Below are 14,235 nucleotides of genomic sequence, written 5' to 3'. Positions count from 1 at the left end.
GCCTCAAGGCTATCCTCTGCAGGCTCTCCAACACCCCCCTCCTCCTCCTCTGAATCGTCCGACCCAACTGCCGAACCCACAGGCTGACCCTGAATCACAACAGATGGAAGGCTGAGTCAACCTTGAGCCTTGTCAGGACCAAACTGATGGCAGTGGGAAGAGTCAGCCTGCAAAACTGCACTCTTAACCACTACACCACCACAATTGCTAAACAAGGTGGTTGTTAAGTGAGTCGCACTGATTTTAGGACCTTTTTTTTGCAACAATTGTTAAGCGAGTCCCTGTAATTGCTGTGGATCACACAGGTGTTAAGAAAAATCTGACTTCCTCCATTGGTTTTGCTTGTCTGAAACATTCCAGAAGTCAGCTGGGAAGGCTGCAAACGCAGATCACATGACAGTGGGATGGCGCAACTATTGGAAATGGCTGCTGATAACCAGGCCTCCAAATTTTGATAAGACCCGTGGGAGATACTGCAACATTCATAAGGGCAAGGACTGGCCATAAATCATTTTTCCAGTGGTCATTAAACAAATGCTTGTAAGTCAAGGACTACTTGTACTGGAATGACTAGCGACTCAGTCATTAGGTGAAACAGTCGCTAAATGAAATTGCAATTGTGCCTAGGATCTTACTTCAGCTTTTCTTTGCTTTACAGACCCTGTGAAGGTCGTAAATGCAAGAAACGGTCATATAGTTACTACTACAAAGTGAGAAACGCCAGGTATTGCTGTTAGGTACGGAACGTTTTTGTTTTTAAATCAGCAGTCAAATCAATCTATTTCAGTAAGTAGTCTAGGGATGTCCCAATAGATTTCCCCTCTAACACAATACAGGTACTCCTCAACTTACAACAGTTCATTTAGTGACCACTCAAAGACCACCTCTCTCTATGGGGGGTGAGCTTTTACCCCCCGTAGATAGGGCTCGCAACTTGGGAATCCTCCTAGATTCGCGGCTCTCTCTGGAAGATCATACAGTAGCTGTGACTAGGGGGGCTTTTGCCCAGGTTCGCCTGGTGCGCCAGTTGCGGCCCTATCTAGACCGGGATGCCCTGTGTACGGTCACTCATGCGCTCGTGACCTCTCGTCTGGACTACTGCAATGCTCTCTACATGGGGCTTCCCTTGAAGACCACTCGGAGGCTTCAGCTGGTACAGAATGCAGCCGCGAGAGTTGTCTTGGGAGTTTCCCGGTACTCCCATGTTACACCTTTGCTCCGCGAGCTGCATTGGTTGCCGGTTGTCTTCCGGGTGAGATTCAAGGTTTTGGTAATGGTTTTTAAGGCCCTACATGGCATGGGTCCGGAGTACCTCGAGGACCACCTGCTGCCGGCGTCAACTTCCCTCCACCCTGTGTGTTCCCACAGAGAGGGCCTCCTCAGGGTGCCTCCGGTCAGAAAATGTCGGCTGGTGGCCCCCAGGGGGAGGGCCTTCTCTGTGGGCGCTCCGGCTTTATGGAATCAGCTGCCGGTCGAGCTCCGGACGGCACCTGACCTTCACTCCTTCCGACGCGGTCTGAAGACCCATCTATTTGTACAAGCCGGCCTGGCCTGATGGGGATATGTTGGGGTTTTAATGGGGATTTTAATGGGGATTTTTATATTGTATATTGTTACCGACTGTTTTAACTGGGCTATTATTTAATTCTTTTTTAATTTTTGTATCTCGTATTTTTTATGTATGCCCTGTTCACCGCCCTGAGTCCTTCGGGAGAAGGGCGGTATACAAATACAATAAAACTAAACTAAACTAAACTAAAGTTACAACGGCATTGGAAAAAAAGGGACCTATGATCCGTTTTTCACACTGATGACCGTTGCGGCTTCCTCAGGGTCACATGATCAAAATTCAGGAAATATGGCCCCTGACTCACATTTACAGTGGTTGCGGTCTCCCTGGGATCAGGAGAGATCCCCTTTTGCGATCTTCTGACAAGCAAAGGCAATCGGGAAGCCAGATGCGCTTAACAACCCTGTCACTAATTTAACAGCTGAAGTGGTTCCCTCCACAACTGTGGCCAGGAAGGTCGTAAGATGGGGCAAAATTCCCTTAACAAACGTCTCCCTTAGCAACCGAAACGTTGGGCTCGATCGTGGTCGTAAGTCGAGGATTACCTGTAATACTCCTTAAATTTAAATATTTTAGCCCAGCAGAGGGCAATAGTCCACTACGGCTTTTATCCAGAGATGCGTTTACTTTGCTACATAAAAAAAAAACCAACGGCTTACGAAGCCTTTATCGCCCCCTCTCATTAATCTAAGTCACCGTTAGGCTCCATTTCCACACACACACACACACACACACACACACACACCAAATGCATGGCATTCTCTAGCTACAATAATCACATTCTGAAACACGGCTCCTTTCTCCCTACATCAGTTCTTGCTGGGAAGGAGGAGGAGGTTTTGAGGCCATCCGGTTGGAATTTTTCTGGGATCTGACGCAAGCACACCACAACGATTAAATTGCCATTTTATTTGTTTTAGTCCTTAACAAGTTTACTTTAACTGGACATTGGGAGGAAACCTGTAATGGGGGGGGGGAGGGGGGGAATAGGCTCAGAAAAAGCCAGCTGGTGGAATTACAGCTCCCAGGAGCCAAAAGAAAAAAGAAAAAAGAAAAAAGGAGGAAAAAAAAGCCACCAATTTTTATACGCATGTACGCAGGAAGAGATGAATTCATCTCTCTCTGTCCAGAATGAGCTGGTCTCAAACTCTTTATGAATCAAGAGAGAATGAAATGAGATCAGCTTCGTTCTGTTGTGTGATGATTGGGCTGTGGCACAGCACAAACTTGCTATGGCACAGGAAAAAATTACTGGCCTAAAGCCGTTTCACCAATGCAAAACAAAGCACCAACTTCACCCATGGTTCAAGGTAGAGCAGAATGCATGTGCAGCCTCTCCTCTAAGTTGGTGTTTTTTAAACTTTTTTTTTCTCTCAAGAACCCTTCCAACTTTTTAAAATTATGGAGGACGCCTCCCCCAAAAAAGCTTTTGTTGGCGCGGATTATATTTATCGACATTTAACGTATTAAAGCCCCTTGGTGGATTACTGTCTTGTCGCGGCGAAGGGGCTTGCGTAATTCAATGAAGCTATGAGCTATGCCGTGCAGGGCCACCCAAGACGGACAGGTCATAGCAGAGAGTTCTGACAAAACGTGATCCACTGGAGAAGGAAATGGCAACCCACTCCAGTATCTTTGCCATGAAAACACCATGGACAGTACCAAAAGGCAAAACGATATGACGCTGGAAGATGAGCCCCTCAGGTCGGAAGGTGTTCAATATGCTACTGGGGAAGAGCAGAGGGCTAGTACTAGTAGCGCCAGAAAGAATGAAGTGACTGGGCCAAAGCCGAAAGGACGCTCAGCTGTGCATGTGTCTGGTGGTGAAAGGAAAGTCCGATGCTGTAAAGATTTTTTCTCCATAGGAACCTGGAATGTAAGATCCATGAATCAAGGAAAGCTGGACGTGGTCAAACAAGAGATGACAAGACTGAACATTGACATCTTAGGTATCAGCGAACTAAAATGGACAGGAATGGGTGAATTTAATTCAGATGACCATCAGGTATACTACTGCGGGCAAGAATCCCTCAGTAGTCGGTGGCTCCGCGGCGCCGGAGACAGCCTTCCCGGGCTGCCCGCGGCTCAGCTGTGTGATTTTCGCCCGAAACAGCGCCGATCAGCTGTTCGGGCGAATTTGAAGCCCCCTCCTCGGGAGAAGAGGAGGGGGAGAGGCCCCAGGTAGGGGTCGAGTTCTCCGGGGCCGCCTGAGCTTGTAGCTTGGGCGGCCGAAGGATCGAACTCCCCCGTAGCCTGGGTCGCTCCCAGCTGGCCTGCGCCTCTGCTCCTGACTTCATGGAGCGGAGCCAGGCGTCTGCGACCACCCCTGCCTGAAGGAAGGACTATGGAGCAATAGGAGCAGGCAGAGCGGTACAAGAGGAAAAGGTGAAGAGGATTATTTTATTTTACTCTCGAGCTTAATGGTTTTTTTAAACTTAAAGTGAAAGTGCGTCACAATTGAAAGTAAAAGATGGCGGCTAAACCTCCCCCTAAAACTCTTCGGAGTGCTGGAACTTCTCCGGTGCAACAATCTTCATTACAGGCGTTGTATCCTCCTGATGTATTGACACTGAAGGACTTACGAGATGCTCTGGAAAAACATGCCTAGGTAATTTTGGAAGCAATGGGTGATAAATTTGCACAGATGGAGGAGAAATTGAAGAAGTTGGAGGAGAGAATGGAGGAGAGAATGGAACAGAAGTTCAGTGTGATGAAGGTAGACATTTTGTCTTCAGTGTATAAAGTGGCTGAATGTGTGGAAGTTTTGGAGGAAAAAGTGGAAGATTTGACTCAAAAGAATGCTATATTAGAAGCAAAAGTATTGGAGAATGAAGATTTAAGAGACAAATTGGATAGAGAATCGAGTCTTGCTCAATATTTCCAGATGCAGTTTGCCATTAGAATCAGAGGTTTAAAGGAGAATATTAAGGAAGATCTAAAGCAGCTGGTTTCTGAGGCTCTCGAAGTGGTATTGAACCAGCCAGCATCTGAAATAAAAGGAGGCATGGATAAAGTGTTTCGTGTGAACTCATGGATTGCTAGACAGAGAAAGTTGCCTAGAGATGTGGTGGTTTATTTTGCAAAAAGGGAAATTAGAGATGAAGTTATACGAGCTGCCTATGATACTAAAGTCGTGATTGCTGGTCAAGAAGTTCTGGTTCTAAAAGAAATTCCTCCAAAGATTTTAAGGAGAAGGAAGGATTTTACATTTCTTGTGCAAGAGCTCAAGCAACGAGATATAAGGTTCAGATGGGAGATCCCAGCTGGGTTGATGGTGATGCATGAAGGTAAAAGGTACCATCTGGTTACTGTGATGCAAGCACGTGATTTTTACAATAATATTTTAAAAGCAACCCCATTAACACTTCTGGAAGCTGCAAAGGGATCTGGAGAAGGAGAACATCAAGAGGCTGAAGATGGACAGACAGAGGAGAATGGGGCTGGAGGAGATCAAGATATAACACTTTTGGATGATCTCAGAGAACAGAGGGTGACGCGTGCTGCTTTAAAACGATCAAAAAAGATAAAAGAACAAGATCAGCAGAAGTCTATGGAACTTTCACAACGTACTTACAGCCAAGTAGTGGGAGGTGGGAAAAGATTTGGGTGAGGAATGTAAAATTTACACAAGTTTGAAATCTAAGAGAGAATTTTTACAAAATGTTTTATAGATGGTATTTAGATTTTAAAAAGTTAAGTATGTATTTGAATTATTAGCCTAAAAGTTGGAGAAAGATTACTTGCAAGAACGTTATATTATGGAAGGGAGAAAATGGCTTGAGTTTATCCAGAATAAGTATAGGGTTAAGAAGTTTCATATTTGAATAAGTCTTCTTTCTTTGTTTCTTTTTCTATATTATTATTATTATTATTTTTATATATATATTTAATACTACTAAGGTTTGTTTTATCCTATATAAGCTAGAGAGATATTCAATATTATTAAGGTTTGTTTTATCCTATATAAGCTAGAGAGTGATGGATTTTAGAGTTTATAATTGTTAGTATATGATTGTTTATGATTGCTTTTTATATATATACCTTGTACCTTGGGAAGTCGGGGGGGGGGGAGGGGGGGAGGGGGGGAGGTAGGGAGGGGGGAGGAGGGAGGGGGAAGGGGGGATTCTTAAAGGAAAATTGTATTTTAAAACTTTTCAATAAAAAAAAAAAGAATCCCTCAGTAGAAATGGAGTAGCCTTCACAGTCAATAAAAGAGTAGGAAAAAGCAATACTGGGATACAATCCCCAAAATGACAGTAGTCTAAGTCTATGCCCCAACTACCGGTGCTGAAGAGGAGGAAATTGAGCGGTTCTATGAAGCCCTACAGCACCTTATAGAATTAAAACAAAAAAATGATGTCCTTATCATCATGGGGGATTGGAATGATAAAGTAGGAAGCCAAAGGATAACCAGAATAACAGGCAAGTTTGGCCTTGGAGCACAAAATGAAGCAGGGCACAGGCTGATAGAATTTTGTCAAGAGAATACGATGGTCATAGCAAACACTCTTTTCCAACAACCCAAGAGACGGCTCTACACATGGACATCACCAGACGGTCAACAAAGAGATCAGATTGACTATGTGCTCTGCAGCCAAAGATGGAAAAGCTCTATAAAGTCAGTGAAAACAAGACCAGGAGCTGACTGTGGCTCAGACCATGAGCTTCTCGTTGCAAAATTTAGGCTTAAGCTGAAGAAAGTAGGAAAAAGCACTAGGCCACTCAGGTATGAACTAAATCATATCCCTGACGATATACAGTAGAGGTGACAAATAGATTTAAGGAATTAGATCTGATAGAGTGCCTGAAGAACTATGGACAGAGGTTCGCAACATTGTACAAGAGGTAGCAACTAAAACCATCCCAAAGAAAAAGAAATGCAAGAAAGCAAAGTGGCTGTCTGAGGAAGCTTTGCAAATAGCTGAGGAAAGGAGGGAAGCGAAAGGCAAAGGAGAAAAAGAAAGATATGCCCAATTAAATGCAGAATTCCAAAGAATAGCTAGAAGAGATAAGAATGCCTTCTTAAATGAACAGTGCAAAGAAATAGAAGAAAAGAATAGAATATGGGGACCAGAGATCTCTTCAAGAAAATTGAAGAGATGAAGGGAACGTTTCATGTAAAAATGGGCATGATAAAGGACCAAAATGGCAGGGAGCTAACAGAGGCAGAAGACATTAAGAAGAGGTGGAAAAATTACACAGAAGAACTATACAAAACGAGCTTAATGGCCCTAACCATGATGAGGTGGTCACTGATCTCGAGCCAGACATCTTAGAATGTGAAGTGAAGTGGGCCTTAAGAAAGTGAGCAACAACAAAGCTAGTGGAGGTGATAGTATTCAAGCTGAGCTATTCAAAATCTTAAAAGACGATGCAGTAAAAGTGCTACATTCAATTTGCCAGCAAATTTGGAAAACTCAACAATGGCCACAGGATTGGAAAAGATCAGTTTACATTCCAGTTCCAAAGAAAGGCAGTGCCAAAGAATGTTCAAACAATCGTACCATTGCACTCATTTCACATGCTAGTAAAGTTATGCTTAAAATCCTACAAGCTAGACTCCAGCAGTATGTGGATCGAGAACTACCAGAAGTACAGGCAGGATTTCAAAGAGGCAGAGGAACTAGAGATCAAATTGCCAACATATGCTGGATCATGGAGAAAGCTAGAGAGTTCCAGAAAAACATCTACTTCTGCTTCATTGATTATGCTAAAGCATTTGATTGTGTGGATCACAACAAACTGTGGCAAGTTCTTAAAAAGATGCGAGTGACAGACCATCTTATTTGTCTCTTGAGAAACTTATATGTGGGTCAAGAAGCAACAGTGAGAACTGGACACGGAACCACTAATTGGTTCAAAATTGGGAAAGGAGTCTGGCAAGGCTGTATACTGTCGCCCTGCCTGCTTAACTTATATGCAGAGCCCATCATGAGAAAGGCAGGGCTAGATGAATCAAAAATTGGAATTAAGATTGCTGGGAGAAATATCAACAACCTAAGATATGCAGATGATACCACTCTATTGGCATAAAGTGAAAAGGATCTAAAGAGCCTCTTGTTGCGGGTGAAGAAGAAGAGTGCAAAGGTTGGCTTGAAACTTAACATTAAGAAAACCAAGACTTAACATTAAGAAAACCAACATCAAGAAAACCAACATGGCATCCGGCCCTCTCAATTCCTGGCAAATAGATGGGGAAATGGAGGTAGTGACAGATTTTATTTTCCTGGGCTCCAAGATCACCGCAGATGGGGACTGCAGCCAAGAAATTAAAAGACGCTTGCTCCTGGGGAGGAAAGCCATGGCAAATCTAGATAGCACGCTAAAAAGCAGAGACATCACCCAGCCAACAAAAGTGTGCATAGTCAAGGCTATGGTCTTCCCAGTTGCAATGTATGGCAGTGAAAGTTGGACCATAAGAAAGGCTGAGCACCAAAGAATTGAGGCCTTTGAACGATGGTGCTGGAGAAGACTCCTGCGAGTCCCTTGGACTGCAAGGTGATCAAACCAGTCAGTCTTAGAAGAGATCAACCCTGACTGCTCTTTAGAAGGCCAGATCCTGAAGTTGAAATTCAAATACTTTGGCCACCTAATGAGAAGGAAGGACTCACTGGAGAAGAGCCTAATGCTGGGAAAGATTGAGGGCACGAGAAGAAGGGGACGACAGAGAATGAGGTGGCTGGATGGAGTCCCTGAAGCAGTAGGCGTGAGCCTAAATGGACTCCAGAAGATGGTAGAGGACAGGAAGGCCTGGAGGAACGTTGTCCATGGGGTCACGGTGGGTCGGACATGACTTTGCAACTAACAACAAGAACAAGCGTATTAAAGATTAAAATTGGAACTCTGCTTCTCAAGATTGATGGGATTTTATATGGTATTGATGGGATTTTCATATGGTATTATTTTTCAACATAAGCTGACAAATAATTCTGACTGTGTAGACATGTGAGAGGGCCTTGGGGGAACACCCCCTCCCAATACTTTAATACTACTATAAACAAACATACATTTATGGGCCACAGTAACCAAAATTCTGTACCAATAGTTTTTTCAGCTCTGCAATTTGTACATGCTATCCCAATGTTTCCCAAACTTTTTTTACAGACAATTAAATAAGCGTTCAGAAATGGTAGGGATCTGTCTTTTAAATACACCCCTTATCTTTTTGTCTAGGAGTTCCTATAGTCACTTCATATAATGACTAGAACTGAAGAAGCTTCTTGGAGGAGAAGTGAAACCTTTTCAAAGACAAAACCCCAAGAAAGTCTAGTTGCCTTTTGGGGGGAAAAGCACCTTTAGAGTTGCATTTGTATATTCTTCAGTTTTAAAGACTTTTTAAAATTAAAATTGGTAAAAAAAACAAAACCCCAACCCCCAAAATTAGTTCCAAATTATTGATGTACAACTTGAGTTATCTTACGTGGCCTCTGTTAACAACTCATAGCCCAAACCTTCTGGTCAGGGATGCTTTTCAACAGAACTCTTTTTTTGGCTGTCAGACATTCATCCATTTTGGTGTGCCAGCTGACTGGCAGGAAATACCAGACGGGGGTTAAGATGACAAACAGGCTCTGGCAGGAAATGTAGGGAGGCTGCAGTGAGCCTCTACAGACTATTGATAGTCTATAGGTCATAGTTTGCATCACTGCATGATGCAAACACACACCTATCCAATGCCTTAATATAAATTGCTGCCTCTACTATAGAACCGGGGGGGGGGGACCCCAAGCCCTAGGACTCTGTTAAGCCCCACTCTATTCACCCTCTCCAAGCAATCATTCACAAACTATTTTCATAGTAATGGTACAGTCTGAAGTCTGTAGCGGAGTAAGATGCTAAATTCTGCCCCTTTTTAATCCCTTGCACGGATGCAGAACAGCAGCCTTGCCAACGTGAACTGGCCGTGGAGTTCTAAGTACTATGGGGTACCCTGGGATCAGGCCTTTTATACCTTCCAGGCTGTCCTCATGGTGCAGGTTAAAGTTTTCATAGGAGTCCCAGCGGACTATAGGATCAGAGATACTGTAATCCACGGCAACATCAGCATTGTTTCTATACGTTTCTTGGCCTGTGGGGAAAAAAAGACAAGGTAGCCCCAAGAGGATCAACAAGCAATAGCACTGAGACTTATATACCGCTTCACAGTGCTTTACAGCCCTCTCTAAGCGGTTTACAGAGTCAGCCTATTGCCCTCCCCTCCAACAATCTGGGTCCTCATTTTACCGACCTCGCAAGGATGGAAGGCTGAGTCAACCTTGAGCCCATGAGAATCGAACTGCCGACCGCAGTAATGCATTCTAACCACTGCGCCACCACAACTCAAATACTTCTCTATGGCCATCTTAAATTAAATAGTGTAATTCCATTTTTCACGGCAAGAAGGAAATTGTTTAGTGTGCATCACCATTATACATATGCGTGGAAAGACTAGTCAGGTAATTTTTTTTTGTCTGATGCAGGTAGCTCTCGGCAGGCTCACCAAACTCAAGTGTTAGGGACTGGCATCATCGGCATGAGTTCTCCAAAAGGTCTACCACTTGTCCAGCAATCAAACTAGATTGCCAACTGTAGCCACTTTTTCTCATGGCTGTCATTTTAATTGCCCCAGAGGGAATCTTGCTGCTCATTGTAACATATTGTCAATCCACGTAAAACACAACCAAATTTTTTGGGGGTGCTTTTGCTCCTGCTTGCTGATACCAAGCTAAAATTTGGGGGAGGGGGAGCATGTCACCAAGCCTTCACTCAAGTGGTTTCCCAGGGTACACCTCTGTTTCTCCTCTGTAACTTAATGGTTGCAAAACACCAAGATATTCTGCTGGTGACAAGGTTGAAAATCTGAGTAAAATTGGCCAATTACTTACATTGCAGACCTGTTTTATCTCTTTTTCAGAGAATATGTAGCTGATCTTTCATGGATATGCACAGGGACAAAAATAAGCAGACAAATTCTATAACTCTCACAATTCTCCTAGTAAACACAGAGATATAAATACCCTGAACTAAGGCTATGCTGAATACCTTCAAATGAAAACCTCTTGATTTGCAGGACATAGTGATCTTTTGCAATGCGACAATTATATTGCCTTCAGAATGTTATTTTTAAAAGATGGCATAAAACAGACATAGGAAACCTCATCACCCAGTTCCTTGAGCTGGACATCACCAGGAGAAGCCTAGTGAAAAATGTGTCCTCCTTTTCATGGCTGGAGTTATTTGAAGAATGAGATTAGATGTGCTCTTTCAGAAGGGGGGATAAGAGTGAAAATGAGTTATTTGTCTGCCTGAGGCCTCTCTGTCCTATTCTTGTGTTTATTTTGGGGGAGGAAATGAAAGAGTAAACATTGTGATATTAAAATTTAAACTCTAAGCCAAAGAGGTCAACCAAAAATAGAATTTTACTGTTTTTCATTCCACAAGAACAAAACCTTCTAGATTGTGGTTGGCCGCCTCTCTTCTTTCCATTTCCTGCTGTCTTCTCAATTCTTTGTCACAGTCGCACAATATATTTTACCCTGACCATAATATCAATTGAGAAAACGTAGAGCAGGAAAAGCTGCTGAGCCCTAGGCTGGCAGCTGATGCTTTGTTTGCTGCCAAAGGAGCTACTACTGCTGCGATAAGGGTAAGATTCTAAGCAAACAGAAAGCCTTCTTATCTCCTCTGCCAAGTCTTGAACTCCTGAAGGAAAGGTTAGGCATTTCACAAATGCCTACAAAAATAAATAGATCTCAAGGCACTTACAGAGAGATCAATAGAATTTCCAGGCCAGCAGCTGCATTTCTGGAACTGCAGGCAGGAGACCAAGAGAGAGAAGCTTAACGTGTCTCTACTGAGCTGTGATAAATGGCTGCTGATGCATTCAGTGGGCTGGTCTTGCTCTCAGCTGACCTTCCTCAAAAGTGGTGCCCTCCAGATGTTTTGATTACAGCTGTAAGAGCTCCAGGCCAAAGGAAGACAGAGAATTCCCATCTGGAGTGCTGTTTTTGATTAATTCCGTGACTCCATCATATTTATCCTTGGTGGAGCAGTGGGCTAATGCCTCAAGTAACACCAGCTGCCTGCAATTAGTGCAGGTTAGAGTCCCACCAGGCTCAAGGTTGACTCAGCCTTCCATCCTTCCGAGGTAGGTAAAATGAGGACCCAGATTGTTGGGGGCAATTAAGCTGACTTTGTAATAATGCCGCTTGGGGTGTGTGTGAAAGCCCTAATAAGCAGGCATATACATAGAATGAAGGCTACTGCTAAGCTTGTAAGCCGCCCTGAGTCTTCGGAGAGGGGCGGGATATAAATGGAATTAAAATAAAAAATAAAAATAAAAATTTGCATTTTTACCCCATATTTCTATGGTGTTGGCCACTTTCCACATAAGTCTGACCTTGCTTTACTGCAAGAAAGATTGAGTCTTGAGTCTAATTGAGTCAACTGAGTCTAATTGAGCCTTGGGCCTAATTCTGTCTTCCTAGGATTTAAAGGGCTGCTTTTCATTGTACTACATCCATTGCTCTTTAACTGCTGTTCACCCACCTTTAATTTTCTCTGGACTAGATGAGAAGACAAATTCCACGCTTGCTTCAAAAGGAAATCTTTCATCTATGGAGGGAAGAAAAACAGAGAAATAGTTCAGTACAGTTGGCCTGAACTGTGTTTAGCCAAAGTGTTCACCCGTCTTACATATCCCATTTCCATATGAATTTAGTTTATAATTCTTTATTATAAGAAATGCAACAAACTTTTCTATCCATAATGCACTTGTCTAATAAGAGGATAAATAAAAAAAACAACAACACACTAAACTCACACAAAATATAAACACTGCGGGGACCATGAAACATTTTTTGGCCACTTGTGACTTCGAGAATATTTTCAAGAGAAGAAACAAAACACAACCATCACGAAAACAGCTGCATCCTGGGATAAGATGCAACTATAAATCACACCAAATTTCAGATGTATTTTAAAAGCTCCATCAGTGCCCCCAGATGGATGCAATCCTGAACTGGATGTCTAACTGAATGTTTCTGCCAAAAAGCTAAAGCCATTACCACCAATTAAAAATTCCCCTTAGAGAACAATCCTAGCAGTCCAGAACCAGATGCCATCAAGACCTCAAGAATATCAGTGACATAATAATCAAGCAAGATAACAAAGCAGCAGTTGTCACTGAGAATAAGGTGGCTTATGTCAAGGAAACCAAGAAGCAAATCTCCAACACCACATTATATCAACTTCACTTCTGACTTCTTACAACAACATATCAGAAATATGATGCAATCTGAAGAAACATTTCCCAAGAACCAACATTGTATTTACATGGAGAAACTGCAAGAGTCTTGATTAGGCATTTTCTACCTACTTGCCAAAATACACAACCCTAGTAACCCAGGCCATCCAATTATTTCAAGCACTAGAAAGATCACAACTGGAATGTCAGGTTTCATGGACTTTGTGTTCAGACCTTATACCACCAGCACTCCCAGCTGCATAAGAAATGCCACAGATTTCCTAAGGAGACTGGACATCATGGATGGTCAGCATCATTTTAGCCACCATGTATGTTGGTACACTAACATCTCCAACAAATATGGACTTCAAGCCATCAGGGACAGCATCACTATGCCAAAGAGCATGCCAAAGACTGGGTTACTTTGTACTCACCCATAACTACTTCATATTTGACAATGCAAATGAGTGGCACAGCTTGCAAATGAGTGGAGCAGCCATAAGCACATATGTCAATATCTTCGCAGCTGATCTAGAACATAAGCCGGTAAGAGACTGCCGGCGGGTGACACCCAGGGATAGGGCCTTCTCGGTGGGAGCGCCTGCCCTCTGGAACCAGCTGCCGGTGGAGCTGAGAACTGCCCCCGACCTTCGATCATTCCGCCGGGGCCTGAAGACCTGGCTCTTCGAGCTCTCGGGCCCAGACTGAGGAGGAATTTTTAATTTGGGGTTCTTTTTAACTGACTACAGGGTTAATTTAATATTTTTTAATTTGGTTCTTAATTTTTGTATTCTGGATTTTTAATTCCCTGTAAACCGCCCTGAGTCCTCAGGGAATAGGGCGGTATATAAATATAACTAAATAAATAAATAACTAAATAAACATGTCTTGCCTCCTGAAATACTTCCTTTATTTGAGATTTACTGATGGCCTTTTCACATTTTGGACCCAAAGAATTTCTCATCAAGTTCTACCATGATAACCTCCATGCCCCCATCAACCTCATCTTCCACCTATCTGTAGAATAAGTCCATCTCCTTGATGTCATACACAATGGACATATAACTACCATCTACAAATTTGTAACCTACAAATCACCATGCAAGCCTAACATGCTTCCAGTTTCTACCCAGAAAACGTGACCATCTACAGCCTAGACTGGGCTAGAACCACGCTTGTTCTGAATCACTCAGTAAGGCTTAATTGATGGAACTGAGCCAAGTTTCCGAAGACTGAACTGCCCACTCAGCAAGATCAATAAACTGATCAAAAGAGCTAAATTGATTCTCAGGGAGTGCCTATTAAAAAGACAGACCCATTAAAGCAGAAAGAGATAACACCACTAGTTGTCACTCACAGCTCATAACTCAAACTGCTCAAATGCATTATTAATAATTTACAGCTCACACTTTTTCAGACGCTGGGTGGCAAGCCCATAGTT

The 14,235-nt window shown here is 43.0% G+C and overlaps 1 protein-coding gene across 3 annotated transcripts in view; it reads right to left on the bottom strand.

The window, feature by feature from the left end:
* TNS2 (tensin 2) overlaps window positions 1-14,235 on the bottom strand; it is a 167,497-nt gene that overhangs the window by 23,848 nt on the left and 129,414 nt on the right. For all 3 annotated transcript variants that reach the window (XM_083356192.1, XM_083356193.1, XM_083356194.1), the window contains exons 16-17: window positions 12,098-12,163; window positions 9,522-9,638 (exon numbers count right to left, since the gene is read on the bottom strand). In XM_083356192.1, coding sequence (XP_083212318.1) covers window positions 9,522-9,638; window positions 12,098-12,163 — 183 coding nt within the window. The remainder of the gene's footprint in view (window positions 1-9,521; window positions 9,639-12,097; window positions 12,164-14,235) is intronic.

Source organism: Vipera ursinii (assembly GCF_947247035.1).
Source record: "Vipera ursinii genome assembly, chromosome: 2".
Classification (NCBI taxonomy): Eukaryota; Metazoa; Chordata; class Lepidosauria; order Squamata; family Viperidae; genus Vipera; species Vipera ursinii.
The sequence above is the reverse complement of the archived record's forward strand: the minus strand, read 5'-3'. Positions and strand labels throughout refer to the sequence as shown.